This window comes from Trachemys scripta, chromosome 2 (genome assembly GCF_013100865.1).
Source record: "Trachemys scripta elegans isolate TJP31775 chromosome 2, CAS_Tse_1.0, whole genome shotgun sequence".
Taxonomy (NCBI): domain Eukaryota; kingdom Metazoa; phylum Chordata; order Testudines; family Emydidae; genus Trachemys; species Trachemys scripta.
Window position 1 is genome coordinate 162,347,528 of NC_048299.1, and position 19,243 is coordinate 162,366,770.

A 19,243-nucleotide genomic window follows, 5' to 3' on the forward strand; every position below is an offset into this window, starting at 1 on the left:
TTCTCATCCTTCCCTTACTTCTTGGATTATTTTTACTGTTGAAAATGCCTTGTCTTCTGTTGCAATATGTTAACACTTAAGCAAGCCTCTTGCCTCTTTCTCTTTAGGGAAATTCTCTTTCTCTAGCAAAAATAGGCTATTAAAAAACAGAGCTGAACAAGGCTCCAGATACCTTAGTACAGAGTTGATGAATATTAATTTCTCCTTTCTGAACTAGATGCTATTTCTTAGCTCCCATATTTTACTCCCCCTCCCCCGCCTTCAATGGGATCACTTCAATGTTTTCCCTCAACCCTTTATATCCCTCCCATTCTTAAATATAGATCCTCATTAGCAGCAGTACTAAAACCTACTTACAGCAGGGAAACTATGAATACGATCTTTCCACTAGTATCTGCCAGTGTTCACCTGCTTTTGATCCAGCACTGACTTGCCAGTAAAGTTTTATTTATTCAAGGACTGGAGAATGAGCAACTCTTGCACAGTATTATACCATTTTTAAGTTTAGTATTTAAAAATAAAGTAATAATAATTGCATATTCCATATAACAATCATAGAATACCAGGGTTGGAAGGGACCTCAGGAGGTCATCTAGTCCAACCCCCTGCTCAACGCAGGAGCGATCCCCAGATAGATTTTTGCCTCAGATCCCTAAATGGCCCCCTTGAGGATTGAACTCACAAACCCTGGGTTTAGCAGGCCAATGCTCAAACCACTAAGCTATCCCTTCTTATCTATAACTAAAAGTTATAACTTCTTTTTGGAATGTAGTAAATTATCAAACTAATTAGTTAACAAGGACTACTATATACTATTCTGTTCCAATGGATAAAAAGACAGGATTGAATTGCAAATCAAGACATTCATTTTAGCTAAAATTAAGAACTGTACAACTGCAAGTGCTGTAGGTTTAATAGAGTCAACACAACGAAGTGGCATTGAAGTGAGTTGACTGTGGGCCACATTCTCCAATCTATTTCTGCAGTCAAAGAGGAGCTAAACCCCTAGAAAACAACTTGTGTCCCTACTATGCCCCCTGTACAGTAGAAGCACCTCCTATAGGTGTACTTTAGTCTCAGGGCTCCATACAGATTTGTGGGAATCAGGGAGTAGCTGCTGTGCTGCAGACTTCATAGATAGCTGAATGGGAGTTAATACTACTCTATATGGCCTTGGCTACACTTGCGAGTTACAGCGCTGTAAAGCCTCCCCCAGCACTGTAACTTACTCCCCGTCCACACTGGCAGGGCACTTACAGCACTGTATCTCCCTGGGTATACCGCTGCAGGTACTCCACCTCCCCGAGAGGAATAACAGCTGCAGCGGAGTGGCTACGACTCACGGGTGTGAGTGTAAACACTTGCAGTGCTGTACTAATCACCTTGTCAAGTGGCCAATCCTCTCCATTTTTGTGACTGGCTGCAGGAATGCGGAAGTGCTGGTTTCAAAGCTCGTACCACAGAGGAAAAGCAAACAGTTTGCTGTTTGCTTTGAGTGAGTGAATGAATGAGCAGGGGGCCGGGAGTTCAGAACTTGCAAAATAGAGTGCTGACACGCTCCAAAAAGCACTCTCTCTCCCCCCACACTCCCTGTCACACTCCACCCCACCCCCATTTTGAAAAGCACGTTGCAGCCACATGAATGCTGGGAGAGCTGCCCATAATGCACTGCTCCCAACACAGCTCCAAATGTTGCAAGTGTGGCCACGCCACTGCGCTGGCAGTTGGCTGTGTGGACAGACTGCAGTGCTTTTCGCTACTCAGCTGTACGAAGACAGGTTTACCTCACAGCGCTGTACAGCTGCAAGTGTAGCCAAGGCCTAAGCCTTGATATGGCTGGGTCCCCTCCTGAGGTACTACTGTGCAGCTACAGGAGAATGCAGCTGATGGCAGCAAGCTTTATATAGCCATGCCGCCACAGCAGAGGTAGGACAGTAGGGAAGTGCAGGGAGTATCTTGGGCCAGGTCTACACTTAAAAGTTAGGTTGACATGCCTATGATGTTCGGGGGTGTGAATGATTCACACCCCTGAGTACTGTAGTTATGCTGATGTAATCCCTGGCATTGACATGGCTAGGTAGGTGGACAAATTCTTTCACTGACCTAGCTACCACAGCTCAGAGAAGAATTTTCTGGATTAACTATGGTGCAGTTGAAAACCCTTCTGTCTGTAAGACGCATCTACACTACAGCGGAACAGCTGCAGCACCATAGCTGTGCTGCTATAGCACCCTAGTATAGACACGTCCTCTCATGAAGCTACTGGTCCCAGCCAGGGCTTCCAAACAATCTTATGTCCCTTTTGTTGCCTCTAATCCTCTCTCCCTCTGAGAGCTGCATGTGAAAGAAACTCTAGCACAGAGGTGGGCAAATTTTTTGGCCCCAGGGCCACATCTGGGCACGGAAATTTTATGGTGGGCCATGAATGCTCACGAAATTGGGGGCTGCGTGAGGCTGGGGGTGAGAGCTCTGTCTGGGGGTGCAGGCTCTGGGGTGGGGCCAGAAATGAGGAGTTCAGGGTGTGGGAGGGGGCTCTGGGATGGGGCAGGGGATTGGAGTGCGGGTGAGGGGGGGTGAGGACTTTGGGGTGCAGGAAGGTGGGACCGAGGGGTTCGGAGGGTGGGAGGGGGATCAGGGCTGAGGCAAGGGGTTGGGGTGCGGGAGGGGGTTGGGGTGCAGGCTCCAGGCAGCATTTACCTCAAGCAGCTCCTGGAAGCAGCAGCACCTCCCCCACTGCCCCGCTCCTATGCGGAGGCACGGCCAGGCGGCTCTGCGTGCTGCCCCATCCACAGGCGCCGCCCCTGCAGCTTCCATTGGCTCCATTTGCTAGCCCATGGGAGCTGCGGGGGCAGCGTGCAGAGCCCCCGGCTGCCCCTACGCGTAGGAACCGGAGGTGGAACATGCCGTTGCTTCCGGGAGTCACATGGAGCAAGCCCCCATCCTCACTCCGCAGCAGGAGCTCCAGGGCCAGATTAAAATGTCTGAAGGGTCGGATGCGGCCGCTGGGCCATAGTTTGCCCATCCCTGCTCTAGCAGATTCATCTCACAGTTTCATAGGCCTACTGTTCTCTTCCCACCATTTTTCTCTGGAAGGGTATAATATGTCCCCTCCGTTTAATGTAGTTTTTAGTCAGAATTATTTCATAATGAAAAACTTAAATTATTTAGTTTTTTTTCCAAAGTGTTTCAAGTTCAAAAATTTCTTCATCAAAATTGCCAGATTCTGCTGGGAAGCCGCTAGATTGTGAATCATCCCCTTTCCCACCATTCCTTTTTATTTTAATTTTTTAAATTATTTTATTTTTAATTTATTTTAATAATAATTATCAATACATATAGAAAAGCAAAGAAAATATGAATACTGCATCCACCTGCCCTGAGCTACAAAGATGAATCTTGAGAGTATCGCAGTATAGCAGCAGTTAATCCCTATCAACATTCCCAATTCCAATAAAAAAAAAAAAACTGGTCAGAGAAGAATTAAGGTTGTAAATATCTCTCAATTACTGGGAAATACCGTATATACTCATTCATATGCTGAATATTTTTGGTAAAAAAGTGATGCATCAAAGAGCGGGGGTTGGCTTATACACGGGTCTACATCAAAATGTGATGATTTTAAACTCTATGGAATAATTTAATTTAATATCTAATACATTGTCGTTTTGTTTACCTGGAGCATCTGCAGACATGGAGCCCCTCAGCTCCCATTGTCTGGTAACGGCAAACTGCGGCCACTGGGAGCTGAGGGGTTCCGTGCCTGTGAATGATCCAGGTAAACAAAACGTCCAGGCCCGCTAGAGGCTTACCCTAATGGGCCAGGGGCCAAAGTTTGCCAACCCCTGAAATATAGGGTCAGCTTATGAAAGGGTCATACAGTTTTTGCTGTTTTTACCTAACCAGCTTGGGGGGGTCGGCTTATAAACGAACGGGCTAATGAACAAGTATATACGGTAAATCCTAAAGAGAACAGTGTGGTTTTCACTGAAGATGCAAACATGAGTCTGAATGTTCAAAGTTAAATTACATTTAAAAAAATTAGAAAATATGGCAAAAAAACAATTCCCCACATCAACCCTAAGTTATCAGGCTTTATACAAGTGAAGTGTGGGGAGGCAGGGTCAGAACAGAGACTTCCTCGTCAAAATTAAAAACATGTGAATGCCCACAACCATGACTTCTTCTTTACCATTGTGCCCCAACTCAGGGATCACATAATGCTAGGGGACTTGTGTTAGTCTTTTGCACCTGAGTGAATTTTACAATGCAGTGGTAACCCAAACAACCTTAACTTTAATCCAGTCCACCCTGTGGACTTCCGTAGTTTGCTTATTAAATCACTACTCAGTTAACAGAGTTGTTTTATGGATTTGAGTAGTTCTGAGGGCAGAGTTATGAGCTGGATTCACAGCTAGTGTCAATTAGCATAGCTCCAAAGATGCTAATGGCGCTATGCCATTTCACACCAGCTGAGAATCGGAACTGAGGTTGTTTGGATGACTGTAGCCATGCATATGCATACTATCTAATATTGGATTTTCTGTTTGTTATGGATTTTAGTGTAATCTTAACTCTGAACTTGCAGGTTTTCTAATATTTGTTCTATTTGAAAAAACTGTTGTTTCCCTATTTAGATAAATATTTACTAGCTCAACTCAATGTCAGCAAAGTATTTCCTGGAAAATTCCTTTCCTTTAAAAAAAGGCTTAATTAATATAATACTAAGTGACAACAGTCTCTTTGGAACTTGCTGTCTACCTCTTGCTTGCCCCAAGCCAGGATCATTTGCCAAGCCTCCCATGTCCTTCTCTCTCTTCCTCCAGTCTCCCCAGACAAGTATCCCATATACCCCATTCCACCTCTGCTGCACTTCAAATTGGGGCATCTGTTCTGAGGCTGTGGTGTCTTTGCAAGGACCACATGGGGGCTCAAACTGTTCAAGGAAAACACCTTTGATAACTAAATAATTATGTTAACACCCTTTTTGTTCTCCCCCCCCCCCCCAAAAAAAAGTCAGAACTCATCACCACCTGCAAAGTATATTTGGACCTAAAATCTTGGAGAAAAGAGATGGTTAAGGAAATATATTCTGATTTGGACTCATAATCTTTATTTTATTTATTTATACTATTTTAGGTCTAAATAAAGCCTGAATCTCCTCTCACTTAAATTGGTTTAAATCAGATCAGAAGTAACTCCAATTAAGTCAGTGGCATTACATTACATTGTGTAAAATCAGAAGTGACAATAGAGAATGTGGAAGGAAGTGGAGAATAAGAGTCTAAATATCTAGACTATGATATACTCAAAGCTGCATTTATGCTGCATATTGCCCCTTTCAAAGTTTTTTTGGACATAAATCTGAGCCTTTAATAGCTGAGTGCAGCATTCAACTGCTCTCATTTTATGTTCTGGATGTGATTCTGGTTATCTAGCTTAGAAAGAATTCCAAAGATGCTTTTGCTTGCAATTAGACCTAAGGCTATACACAAGATTACTGCAGATTCAGAACACAGCAATTAATTTACAAATCACTCTGTTCTAAAGGACAACAGTCTACCAGTGAAAATAAACTTGTGAGCCTCCTTTAGACACACATTTTACAAAGATTAAGATATATTTACATCATAAGTTCTTTAGAGAAGACCTTGAGTGTTTTCTGTGAAGTGAGCAGCACACTTTTTCAGGATAAAGATGATGATAATGTACAAATGGACATAGTCTGCTTTGTTGTTTCTCTTTACATTATAAATATGTTTTTTAAAAATCACAAGTTTTGCAGTAGGTTTCACAGTTAGTGTTGTTTCACTGACACTAGAGATATTATCTTAACTAGTGGAGAAGATTTGTTTCTGTCTCCCATAATGTTGTTGATACTTGGTTAATTGCCAAAAGCAATTAGTTTAGTGCAGTCTGTAACATTTTTAACAAATATTTGGCAAAACATTTCACTGCAACTTTACAAAATGTACTAAATGGGGTACAACTCTCAAGCAGTTAGAACCTGATCCTGGGGACATTACTCGGCTAAAACTCCCTCTTGACTTCAGCAGCAGTTTTGCCTAAATAAATATTGTAGGATTGTGCCCTTACAATATTAAAACTCATGCTTTCAGATAGTTACATATATTTACCACATATTTACAATTTTAATACATTATTTTATTTTGAGGCATATCTTTTTGGACAATTTTGCAGCACCATTGTTGCTACTAAGCAATTTTTTAAATCAAAATATTTTAATTCAGTTTTCAGTGCTTGAAATGGGTGCCAGACCAACAACCACTTCTCTGGGCACCAAACACATGCATCAGCTGTACAAGTTTTTTCACAATTGTATGCCTGTTTCTCCTTCCTGGTTCTAATCTGAAGAGATCATCCTCTATAGATGAGACAGTAACTCAGACTCTTCTTATTAATTTGTTGGCCTCTTTACTGAAACAGCAAATAGGGTTGCCATTTCAGATTTTAAAAATTATGTGGAGATGGTAAATAGACTTGTAAGATTGTTTTACATAGGCCCTCAAGAAGCTATCAGCTGATAATTACTTTAAAATAGATTGCCTAAACCCAGTTTTAAACTAGTGAAAGGAGCTGCATATAGGTTTTATTATCAGTGCCTTGGGCCATACAGGGTCCCCGGAACACCTGGATTTATTTTTGAGAAAGCTCGATATAAAATTAATAATTGGGTATAGATCCTAATATAGATTTCAAAACTAATTAAGCAATATGAAGAGTGGTAGTGAATGGCATTGCCTCAAAGTTAACGGTGATGTCCCCTGGGACATCTAGCTAGTCTATTCTTTATTCAGTTTCTTAAATCTCGTGGTATCTGCGGAGAAATGAATCTGTGTTCAATACATTTATGATCTGGAAAAAGTGGTGAAGAGAAGTTTCCCAGCGATAGTAAATCAGTTTTAATTATTAAAAAGGAAGGAAGACCATGCCCATGATCCTAACTAGGGCCTCTGGATGCTGCTGCTTTTCAACAATTGTGGAAAACTTCAGGCTGGATTTAAGCACACTGGGGAGTTGAGCAACGCACTAGGGGAGGCAAATAAATGTGCCTGTGGCCGGGTGACTGCCAGCTGCGGGGGGAACCCGCCCGGGCCTGCGGCGTGCAGAGCGCTGGGGGAAAGCAGGGGCTAACACGAGGCTGCAGGCAGAGCCACCACGGTTTGTGCAGCCGCAGGTGAGGCATTTCTGACAGGGCCCCCGCTCTGGGGCAGTCACAGGAGCAGGTGCAGGCAGGCGGGCGCGCGCTGGGGACAAGAGGCCGAGAAGCTCGCTCGCGTTGGAGAGAAAAGGGGGGAAGCGGGGGCTGCTGGGACTTGTAGTTCGTGTGTGGGTGGGTGTCCTAGGGGAGTCGGCCGCGGACTCTATTTCCCAGCATGCCTCGCTCGCCCCCTGCCGTCACCTTGAATTTATCATCGGCGCCCCGCCCCACCGCGCCAGGGATGGCGTCAACCTGGGACGAGTATTCATGAGCCCGCCCCCTTCGCTCCTCCCTGAATGCTATTGTAAATAGAAGGTTGGGGTTGCTTAATATTCATGAGGCTCCGGGGAGGGGAGGCGGGAAGGCGGCTCCTCTCTCTGTCCCTAATGGCGCTCGCGACAGCTGTGGAGCGCGGCTGAGCCGAACGCGCGGAGACACCGACCGACGGAATGTTCCCAATTGCTACATAATCCGCCTCTGGAGCGCGGCGCTTCTCTCCGTTCTGTTTCCCCGCCCCCCTTCTCCTCCGGGCTCGGAGCGGCGCTGCCCCGGGGAGGAGGCGGCATCCCCAGCCCCCGGGCAATGGAGCCCGCGCAGCAGCGAGCGAGAGAAGCCCCGGCGGCGGCGCGGAGCAGCAGCAGCGTGGAGCAGCAGGGCAGCTCCCCGGGCGAGAGGAACCGGGGTACGCCGGGCACGGAGAGCAGCGTGGAGCAGCCGGGCGGCGCCGAGGCCGGGCACCGAGAAGGCAAAGCAGCCGGGGGGCCGCGGAGGAGGCGAGGGGCCGCTGGAGGCTTCGCTCCCCACGCTGCGCTGGTGGCCAACGGGACTCAGACTGCTCCCGGCCGGGGCAGCAGCGCCAACTCCCTGCTGCTGAGGAGGGGGAGGCTGAAGAGGAATCTTTCTGCAGCCGCCGCCGCCTCCACCTCCTCCTCTTCCCCGGCTGCCCCTGCCTCGCTTGGCACCCGCAGCCTGGACAGGAAAGCGCTGCTGCTGAAGCCGCCCCGGCAGCTGCAGCCACTGCAGCCCCCGGAGCGGGACTGGGTGCGGCGGGACCTGCAGCGGGGCTGCGTCCATGTCTACGAGCGCCACATGTCCTACCTTCGCCCGGTGCTCTGCACGCTGGAGACCACGGCGGCCGAGGTGGCGGCCCGGCTGCTGCAGCTGGGCCACAGGGGGGGCGCCGGTGTGGTCCGGGTGCTGGGTAAGGCGAGCTCGCCGCCCCAGCAGGAGGCGGCAGCATTCCTGGAGGAGACACTCTCCGGCGCCGCGGCTGTAGCAGACCTGGGCAGCCTGACACCGCCCGACCCCCCGCCGGCAAGGCAGCAGCGGCCGGAGCACGATGAGAGGCCGAGAAGCCGCCGGGGGACCCGGCACGAGTTGGCCCGGCAACCGCCGGGGGACAACGGGGAGGCGGCCCGACCCGGCCGCCTGGCACTGAGTGACAGCGCTGGGGAGAGTAGCTGGGCAGATCCCCGGCCGAGTCCCTCGTCCTCCGACTTCAGTCCCAGGGCGCCGCCGCCCGCCGAGCTCTACCTGGCTGGGCCGCCGCTATCCTGCCCCTCCCTCCTGGGCGAACTGGGGCTGGCGGGCTCCGACACCGAGAGCTTCAGCCTCAGCCCCAGCGCTGAGAGCGTCTCCGATCGCCTGGACCCCTACAGCAGCGGCGGCGGCTCGTCGTCCTCCGAGGAGTTGGAGGTGGATTCTGCTGCGCCAGCGGCGGAAGGGGCAGGTGTGGGGCCGGGCAGGAGCCATCACCGGCCGGGCGAGTTCCCCTCGGTGTACCCCCTTCCGCGAACAGGGCGTGCGGGAGAAGAGCCCCCCGGGGTAGGGGTGGCTGCAGCAGCCCCTGCCGGCTCCAAGGTGTCTCACTTGGGAGGAGAGGCGGGCGCCTTGTCTCCCCTGCCCCCGGCCTTGTACGTGCAGTTCCACGGGGAGATCAGCCGCCGGCTGGAGGCACACGAGAAACCCCTGCAGATCCAGAACGACTACCTCTCCCAGCTGGGCTTCCGGGACCCGTGGAGGGTGCAGGAGGAGGGTATGGACTCCGAGACCGGCTGCCTCATCCGCTTCTATGCAGGTGAGCAAAGGGGTGTGCCTGTAAGAAGGCTGGCTGGGTGCGGGGTCAGCTCTGCCGACCAGAAAGACAAACACTAACCTGTGGGGTAACTAGACATCCCCAGTTGAGTATCAGGGGACTTACTTTAAAAACTGCACCTGTGGACTGTTTATTATAGTTGCACCAGAGACATGCTGGGTTAACCTGTATTTATTACAATGTACTTGTAATTATATAGGGCCCCCAAAGTGCCAGGTGCTTTACAAAAACCTGGTGTGTCTTTGCCGTGAAAAGCTTACAATGATTATCTTCCCTCCCATTCATTTGCTGTACCAAATTCCACACCCCAGGAACCCCACTGAAAAACCTGGTTAATGTTCAGTTATCATTTATGTGGCTAGACAGTCATGAAAACCAATCAGCAACTTTAGCAAAAGCCCCTGTTATCCAAAACTCACATTATCTGAGCTTATTCGGTGTTTTGATGCTGTTTGGGTCATGAAGGTTGTACTGTAATGTTGAAGAGTTTTTTCTCTCCTCCTATGTGAAATTTAGCATCTACATTTAAGGTTAAATCAGAAGTTCTAATATATTGTTATGTCTGTCTTCCACAACTCTTTGTTGAGCTGAAAAGGCCAAAAAAGGATCTCTTAAATATTAATTTGCATCATACAAATAGCTTAGCTGTATATTATACATGGCTTTCAACTGTTTGTTCTTAAAACATGAAGCTGAGGGCAGGGCTGCATAGAGATGTGTGGTAAAGATGGATCTTCAAAATTCAACCACTTTAGGCTTGTAATTGTACAGGTAGCACCAGTAGTTGATGTGAGTTCATAGAAGTGCATATTGCTGAAAACTAAATTCTGTATTTACATTTAAAAAAAAATATTTGTTAAAAGCAACTGCAGATATTTGAGCAGTTTATACAGAAGAGTCCTGTCTGTATTGAAAGAATAAGACCGTAACCACGGAAGTGTATATAGGCAAAGTAACCTTTAAGAATGTTTCAAAATTTTGGTCACAAAAACTAAATTTTTAGTGAAACTTTGGTGGGTGGCTTACCAAGCAGAACATGGGAAGTCATTGTTTTAATCTTTGCACTGAATTTGTGATATCCGCTTTAAAACATTTGATGTCAATTGTGTTACTGACTTAATGTAAAATGTCAACCATATAGTTGCATAAATAGTTTGGATTTAATTTCCTTGTCCATCACTTTAAAAATTAGGGGAGAGAAAAGAACTATTGAACATTCAAATACCTGCCATGTATTTGAATATGTGGTCACCTGTAATACGTGAGTTTATTTCAATGTGCATATCTTGTATCTTACAAGTTGGTACTACACCTCTACTCCAATATAACGCTGTCCTCGGGAGCCAAAAAATCTTATCGCGTTATAGGTGAAACTGCTGGAACTTGTATCGAACTTGCTTTGATCTGCTGGAGTGTGCAGCCCTTCCCTTATTCTCTCCCCCCCCCCCCCCCCCGGCCTAGCACTGCTTTACCGCGTTATATCCAAATTCGTGTTATATTGGGGTAGAGGTGTATTAGCCATTTAATAGAAAATGACATCACAGCATGTTGCCACTATTGGACCTGACTGAACCATGAAACTTGCTTTCTATTGTGTACTACTTAAAGCTGTAGTACTGAGGCAGCAGTTCTTGTTTACTCCAATAAATGCAAAATGAACAGTTTGGAAAAAAGTCTACTAACAGTAATACACTAGATCAACTCCCCTCCCTTTTCAGGTGGTCTGATGCTTAAGAACATAAGACTGGCCCTACTAGGTCAGACCAAAGGTCCATGTAGCCCAGTATCCTGTCTTCCGACAGTGGCTAGTGCCAGGTGCCCCAGAGGGAATGAACAGAACAGGTAATCATCAAGTGATCCATCCCCTATCGCTCATTTCCCAGCTTCTGGCAAACAGAGGTTAGGGACACCATATCTGCCCATCCTGGCTAATAGCCATTGACGGACCTATCCTTCATGAATTTATTTAGTTCTTTTTTGAACCCTGTTATGGTCTTGGCCTTCACAACATCCTCTGGCAAGGAGTTCCACAGGTTGTCTGTGCGTTGTGTGAAGAAATACTTCCTTTTATTTCTTTTAAACCTGCTGTCTATTAATTTTATTTGGTGCCCCCTAGTTCTTCAGTTATGAGAAGTAGTAAACAACACTTCCTTATCTGCTTTCTCTACATCAATCATGATTTTGTAGACCTCAATCATCTCTCCCCTTAGCTGTCTCTTTTCCAAGGTGAAAAGTCCCAGTTAATCTCTCCTCCTATAGAAGCTGTTTCATACCCCTAATAATTTTTGTTGCCCTTTTCCAATTCCAATATATCTTTTTTGAGGTGGGGTGACCACATTTGCACACAGTATTCAATATGTGGGTGTACCATGGATTTATATAGTGACAACATGATATTTTCTGTCCTATTAGCTATCCCTTTCTTAATTATTCCCAGCATTCTATTTGCTTTTTTTGACTGCCACTGCACATCGAGTGGATGTTTTCAGAGAACTATTCACAATGACTCCAAGATCTTTCTTGAGTGGTAAGATGATTTAGACCCAATCATTTTATAAGTATAGTTGGGATTATGCTTTCCAGTGTGCATTACTTTGCATTTATCAACATTAAATTTAATCTTCCATTTTGTTGCAGAGTCACCCAGTTTTGAGAGATCCTTTTGTAGCTCTTCGCAGTCTGCCTGGGTCTTAATTATCTTAATTTTGTATCATCTGCTAATTTTGCCACCTCACTGTTTACCCCTTTTTCCAGATCATTTATGAATATGTTGAATGGGACTGGTCCCAGAACAGACCCCTGGGGTTCACCACTATTTCCCTCTCTCCATTCTGATGCTTCCCTTAAGTTTCTAGCATGTACCATACCAGTATTTTCACTGCAAGAGTATTGCTCAGTTATTGCAGGAGTTAGTTGGGAGGGGATAGATACCTTGGGATCAGAAAGAAATTTAAAACCATTTCAGGTGGTTGTAGACTTAATGTCTTAACTATGCAATAAGGTGTAATTAAGCAGGTCTCTTAAGGAATGTCTCTTTTTTTTCTAAACTCATTATTTCCACTCCCATAGTTAAGTGGGAATATACAAATTTGGTCCCAAATGTGGTAGCAACTGTGTTTGCGCTTCTGTATGCTTCACAAATTGCACATTATTTAAATAAAATAAAAGTAAAAACCAGGAGCCTTTTACAGGCTTGCTCACAGCCACATTTTAATGTTAATGCGTGACTATTTTAATTTTAAAAAGTTCCATAGAATGCCAAAGTTCTGAATCTCTAAATAATTATTTAGGCATGGGATAATCTTTTGCTTTTATCCACTTGATAGAAAACTTAACAGTTTGTAAAAACTGAATTTCCTGGCTTTAAAATACAATTTAGTAGGATAAGTACATACTATGGAGTGGTTAGTGGATTAAAACAAACTTAAATTTGAGTTACACAATCTCAAATATTGATTAGCATACCATTTTTGAGCACTTTCAAACAAAAACCTTTCACTCAGTTTTAGATTCAGATTTCTCAGGACGACTTGTTTTAATAACCAAATTATGAAACCCCTATAATGAGGTGTCTATAATAGAATGGCTACATTAATTGGTAGCCTATGCCATCCAAAACTAGTGATTAAAAATAATAGACAACATTTAATCATACCAATTTCATGTAGCAGTCTTAGAAGTCAATTAAGTAGCCATCTCCCTTTCATACCCTATGTCTCAGGCAAACAGGTGTAACAGTAAGTGGTAGTGGTGAACAGACAATAAATGCACAGAGAAACAAGATGGATGAGGTAATATTTTTTGTTGGACCAACTTCTGTTGGTGAGAGAGACAAGCTTACACAGAGCTCTTCAGATCCACTAAGAGATTTCCTCACTCACCTTGCGTCTCTAATATCCTGGGACCAACACAGCTACAACAATACATACAGTAAATACACAGGACAGAATTAACAAAAAATGGCATAGGAAAGTGTTGAATTATTCCCTATGCTAGTCTGGTCCCCTATATTCTAGTGAAGGGCTTCACCTAAGAGGCATTGAAGGAGCAGATGCCCCTCACACTGGATATTTCTGGCTGTGATAAGCAATGTGGTTACAAATGGTGACTCATAAAGACCCTGGTGGAGGATTCTGAGGGCTGCTCTAAAAGAGTGCACCCTTTGCTCCCCCTGCCATCAGTCTCTTGGGTGGTGCACCAATGGATGGAGGTGTTGGTTGCTATCTATCTTTACAATTTCCTGCAGATACAGTAGGAATTGGTGTACTCTTTCCCTGGTCACTTTTATCTTTGCTTCCCTGATATTCTAAAATTGTGTGTTACCAGAAACATGCCTATGCAAGGTGAACATGAGTAATAAACTGCATGGTTACTAAATTGAAATTTACAGGGGTAATGTCCAGTAAGGTATTGATATTAGCATCCAGATCTTAGAGTGATCCCTCTAACTTTAGAACATGACAAAACCTATTATCTTAAAAAGAAATCTCCCTCCCCCGCAAAACGAAACTCTGGGAAAAAATTGAAGAAAAATGTAATTTTTCTCCCTCCACTTAAAGTGCTAAACATTTTTATTAAAGGGAGATATTGCAACACTTAAATGTACTTAAAATATAGGATGCTAGGAGAGTGCTACGTTTCTCTGTGTGGAATTGCAGCTTTTAAAAAAAGCCAAGCAAACAAAATGCAGAAACTTGTCACTTGACAATTTTATGGCAAAGTTCTATATTCTACATGTAATTAGTAGGAGGCATGTTTACCTTAGCTCACTTCAAGATGTGGCTTGCACATTTCCAGTATTTCTCAATCGGCCTGCTTCTCTCTTATTTTTAAGATCATGGAGGTGTTTAACTTTTGTCTTAAGATCTGTAACATTTAAAGTTACAGTATAACTCTGTTGTTGAAGTGAAACACATCTTTGGGGCCTTAAGGGCCTGATCCTGTTCCAATTAATTTCACTGTGAGCAGAATCAGGCCTTAAGTGACTAGTCATGCACAGTAACGTCGTGCTCGGCGGGAATCTATTTTTAACAGACTTTCCTCAAAGTCCAAAATATTAAATCTTAATTTAAAAGGATGTGGTTAAATAGCTTTCTGCTGAGGTATTTTACTGGATTATGGAACTCAGTAATAATCCATAGTGCAATTATGCTCATGATATTGTAGCTGTGAGACCGATTAGATCAGAGTTACTAAATTATTCCTTAAACCGTAAGAGTGGCTTTGATCCAACATGCTTTTTGAACACCAAGTATACTCTCCCTTACTGCTCTGTTTACCCCTCCCCCCCCCCCCCCCCCAACAAAAAAACCTTGTGAAACATTCTCTCAGTGGACTTGACTTCTTAAATTTTCAAGGCAGGCAAAAATGCGCTGCTAGTACAAATAATTTTAAAATGAACAGATCATTGTAGGACTAATCACTTTGAGTTTTCAGGTCAAAAGAAAGCTTAAAAGGGCTTCCTTAACTTATTCATGCTGCATTTTTAATCTGCACGCTGTAAACAATGTGTTCTCTGAAATGATTTCTGAAAACTTGTCTTTCGCAACTGGCATTTTGGGGCTTCTTTTTGGCACTTGCTGAAATGTGGCATTACTTTTGACCCTGAAACTCCGTGTGAGTCATGAGGCTTCCATACTGCTGGTGTCATCAAATACTGCTTTTCAGGAAAATTGCCTGTAGGCAGAATATTGAGAAATGCCAGTTGTAATAAAGAACTTTCATTTCAAACATGGTTGTCAGATCTTATTTGAGAAATGCTTCTTGCCCATATGACCTTTCAGAAAGCAGTGTTGAGAAAAATATGTTCAGCTTTATATCAAACTTTATTTTGATGTAAAATATGTCAGTCTTCCATTTTTGTCTCAATTTTGGGACAATTAAGACATCAGTCAACTGGAATGATCTAACTGGATTAAAAATAGTCAAGTTTTTGAAGCTGGAAATGTTAATGTTACTATGTGGGCAGGAACAGGTTTTAGACACTTAATGTTATGTGACACATAGTGTTTCTAGAGTGTGGCACATGTGGAATTGGCTAGACTTCTGTATATTTTAGGCATAGTGTGGAAGTCATGATTCTGAAGTTGTACCACTTTGTGGTAAAGAGAGAATGAATAACTTAATACAACTGTAGCAAAATATTGGCACCTTTTTTTCTTAAATTGAGTTAATCAAATACGATGCATAAGCATAAAACTAGAAATGTACTTTTAAGGTCTCTCTCTTTCGTTGGTTTTGCATCGCTGTTTTTGTTTTCAACTCCATTATTTTATTTAATGTCATACACCCCACTTTTCCCAAAGACGTCATTGAGAAGGTGAGCTCTTTGGTGTGTTAACTTAAACATAACTGTACAACCAGGCACTTTAAAGAAAACAGTTTTTAGCTTGAAGCTTTCTACTTTATTTTCTTTTATTTTTCCTTCCTGTTTCTATTTTGATGTAAATTGTATGTACCCTGATCACTTACATAAGAATGGTCATAGTGCATCAGACCAGTGATCCATTTAGCTCAGCATCCAGATCTGACAGTGGCCTGTTCCAGATGCATCTGACAGTTGGAGGTTTAGGGACATCGAGAGCATGGGGTTGTGTCCCTGACTAACTTGGTTAATAGCCATCAATGGACCTTTGCTTCATGAACTTATCTGATTCTTTTATGAGCCCAGTTATGCTTTTGGTCTTCACAGCATGCTCTTGCAACGAATATTCAGGGTGTGGGCGTACCATGGATTTATGTAGAGGCATTATGATATATTTTCTGTCTTATTACTGTCTTCTTATCTATTCCTTTCTTAAAGGTTCCTAACACTTAGGTTTTTTTGGGGGGTGGGGGGGAAGGGGAGGAGAAACTTCCACAGCATATTGTGTGATATTTTTCGAGAGAACTTTCCACGATGACTCTAAGATCTTCCTTGGGAGGTAAAAGCTAATTTAGACCCTGTCATTATTGTATGTATAATTGGGATTATGGTTTTGGATGTGCATTACTTTGCACTTATCAGCATTGAATTTCATCTGCCATTTTCTTGCTCAAGTCACCCAGTTTTGTGAGATCCCTTTGTAACTCTTTGCAGCCAGCTTTGGCTCACTTGCAGATTTTGCCACCTCACTGCTTATCCCTTTTCCAGGTCATTTATGAATATGTTGAACAGAACAAGGGGAGGGATCCTGCTATTTACCTCTGCCCACTGTGAAGACTGGACACTTATTCCTATTTTGTCCCCCTCTCCCCCGTCTTTTAACTAGTTACTGATCCATGAGAAGACCTTTCGGCTTATCCCATGACTACTTACTTTGCTCAAGAGCCTTCTATGCTGGACCTTGTCGAGGGTTTTTTGAAAGTCCAAATGCACTGTTGACTGGATCACCCTTGTCCACGTGGTTGTTGATTCTCTGAGAATTCTAATAGATTGGCAGAGCATGATTTCCATTTACAAAAGCCACGTTGACTCTTCTCAAACATATTGTATTGATCTGTGCTGATAATTTTGTTTTTTATGTAGTTTCAACTAGTTTGCCTGATATTGACCTTAGGCTTACTGGCCTATAATTGCCAGGATCCTCTCTGGAGCTTTTTTAAAATAGGTGTTACATTAAACACCCTCCAATCACCTTGTACAGAAGCTGATTTAAGCGATAAGTTTCATACTGCAGTTAGTAGTTCGCAATTTCATATTTGAATTCCTTCAGAATTCTTGGGTCAATACCATCAGGTCCTGGTGACTTCTTATTGTTTGTTTAATTTGAGTTTCTTCCAAAACCACCTCTATTGACACCTCAATCTGGGACAGTTGCTCAGAACTGTCACCTAAAAAGAATGACTATGGTGTGGGGATTTCCTCTACATCCTCTGCAGTGAAGACTGTTTCAGAGACTTCGTTTAGCTTCTCTGCAACAGCCATATCTTCCTTGAGCGCTGCTTTAGCACCTTGATCATCGATTACCCCACCGATTGTTTGACAGGCTTCCTGCTTCTGATGTACTTACTTTTTTTTTTTTTTTCTTCCTTGGTTTTTATGTCCTTAGCTAGTTGCTCTCCAAATTTGTTCTTGGTTTGCCTTCTTAAATTATGGCAAGTCAAAGAAAAAGATATGCCCCTTTCTGTTTCCATCACTAGGATTTGACTTCCCATTTTTAAATGATGCCTTTTTGTGTGTGACTGCCTTTTTTACACTTTTTAACCGTGGTGGCATTTTTTTGGTGTTTTTTTTTTCTTCATTTATGTATTTGGGATGTACATTTAGTTTGAGCCTCTGTTATGGTGTTTTAAAATAGTGTCTGTGCAGTTTGCAGGCATTTCTGTGAGTAAGGGAAACATTTCTGTATCATGCAGTAGGAGAGGAAACCATTGGTAAATCCTCACACCTCAGTGAGACCAGACCCCATTAATCTTGTTTGAATCTGAAACATTTAACCTTGGTATGCTAAAGTGACCAAATGTCTACCTCTGAAGTTACATTTGTTTCCTTGTCAGCAAGTTAAAAATGATTGAATCGCTGTTAGTTTGCAGCACTTCAGCTGATGTGAAGATTCAGATGGGGTTATGAAGCCGGGGGGGGGGGGGGGCTATAGTATGGGCAGGCCTTTCAAATAGTGGAGGAGGAGCCATACTGATAACATTGGAATGCTGTTGTAGCTTGAGTTGATATGCAACAGCTGCAAGTCCCGTTGTGTTTACAGTTCTCTCACAAATCCTGGTGCACACTTAGCTAGCTTCCATTATTTATAAGTACATATGAAGTTCAAATTTAAATCTCAATATTAAGTAAATTGTAAATACTGCTATATTCTGTAAATATTTAGTACTTAAATTAGAATGTTTAAGTGTTGAATTTCACTACTGATGCAGTATAGAACATGGTATTCTTTTTCTCTATATTTCTTCAAGTTTTCTTACATTGTAAATATCTGATATTCTGACTTGCCCTTCTCCAAACCCCCAAAAGCTCTCACTTTTGGAGTTCTGTGCATAAATCCCCTCTTGATGATGGTATCATTGCTATTGCCTTTATGAGGTCATGTTCAGGGTTTTTAGGTATACCAATGGGGCAAAAGAAAAGCCCGTATACAAAACAATATTAGCAACTAGCTTTTACTGACTGAGAAGTATTTACTGCTTTATTCGTCTAATGAGACAATGTAAAGGAAGCTTTTTTTTAAAGACCTAATTATATAATACAGCTGTAGTGAATGTTTCTATGGAGTTGTCTTAAAATGATTTATTTCTGGAAAATGTACACAAAGTGCACTTTTTCACTGTTTTCTACTTTTATCTTAACAAATTCTTGTAGGTGTTGGAAACTCAAAAGAAAACTTCCTGTTTGTATTAAATTGTTTAATTTTGAAGTATAGTTTAACCTCTGATTACCTTCAAATCAAGTCCTCATTTTTGCACTTCCCTTTGATTTTTAAAAGACACACAATTTGAAGAAATTGATTGACAGGATATTATTTTAGTGTTTTAAAAAAAACCACAACTTCTGGGCCAAAAATGCACATTGTGCACCTGTATCTAAATAACTCTTGCAGAACTTCTCTGGTGTTGAATTGGGAGCTGGATGCTCTGTGCCATTGGAGTCCATGGCAAAAGCTTTTTTGGTTAAAATGGGAACAGATTTTGGCACTTGGGGCCTGTTCAGTTCCTGTTGCAATTGAATCAGCCCTTCAATGAGCAGACTGATGGAACTTTCCTCCATGCTAACACCTTTTTAAAGGTGGATTTTTGGATGGCTTACCTGGCAGCCGTTTAAAAAAAACACCAGGAAGCTGAAACTTTGCTGCTAACTGTATGAGAAATGTGACCCACTTCCACCACCCAATTGACTATTAATACTTCATTTAATAAAAAAAACCCTCCATAATGAATGTATTTGAACTCTTTACAAAGTTTTTGGCCTTCAGAAACTTTGGGGCAATCCGTTTATT

The 19,243-nt window shown here is 43.3% G+C and overlaps 1 protein-coding gene across 1 annotated transcript in view; it reads left to right on the plus strand.

Moving 5' to 3' along the window:
* Window positions 1-7,547: 7,547 nt before the first annotated feature.
* Window positions 7,548-19,243, plus strand: part of PHLPP1 (PH domain and leucine rich repeat protein phosphatase 1) — a 218,789-nt gene continuing 207,093 nt past the window's right edge. The window contains exon 1 of the mRNA XM_034762095.1: window positions 7,548-9,296. Within this exon, the coding sequence (XP_034617986.1) occupies window positions 7,802-9,296 (1,495 nt within the window). The 5' untranslated portion in view covers window positions 7,548-7,801. The remainder of the gene's footprint in view (window positions 9,297-19,243) is intronic.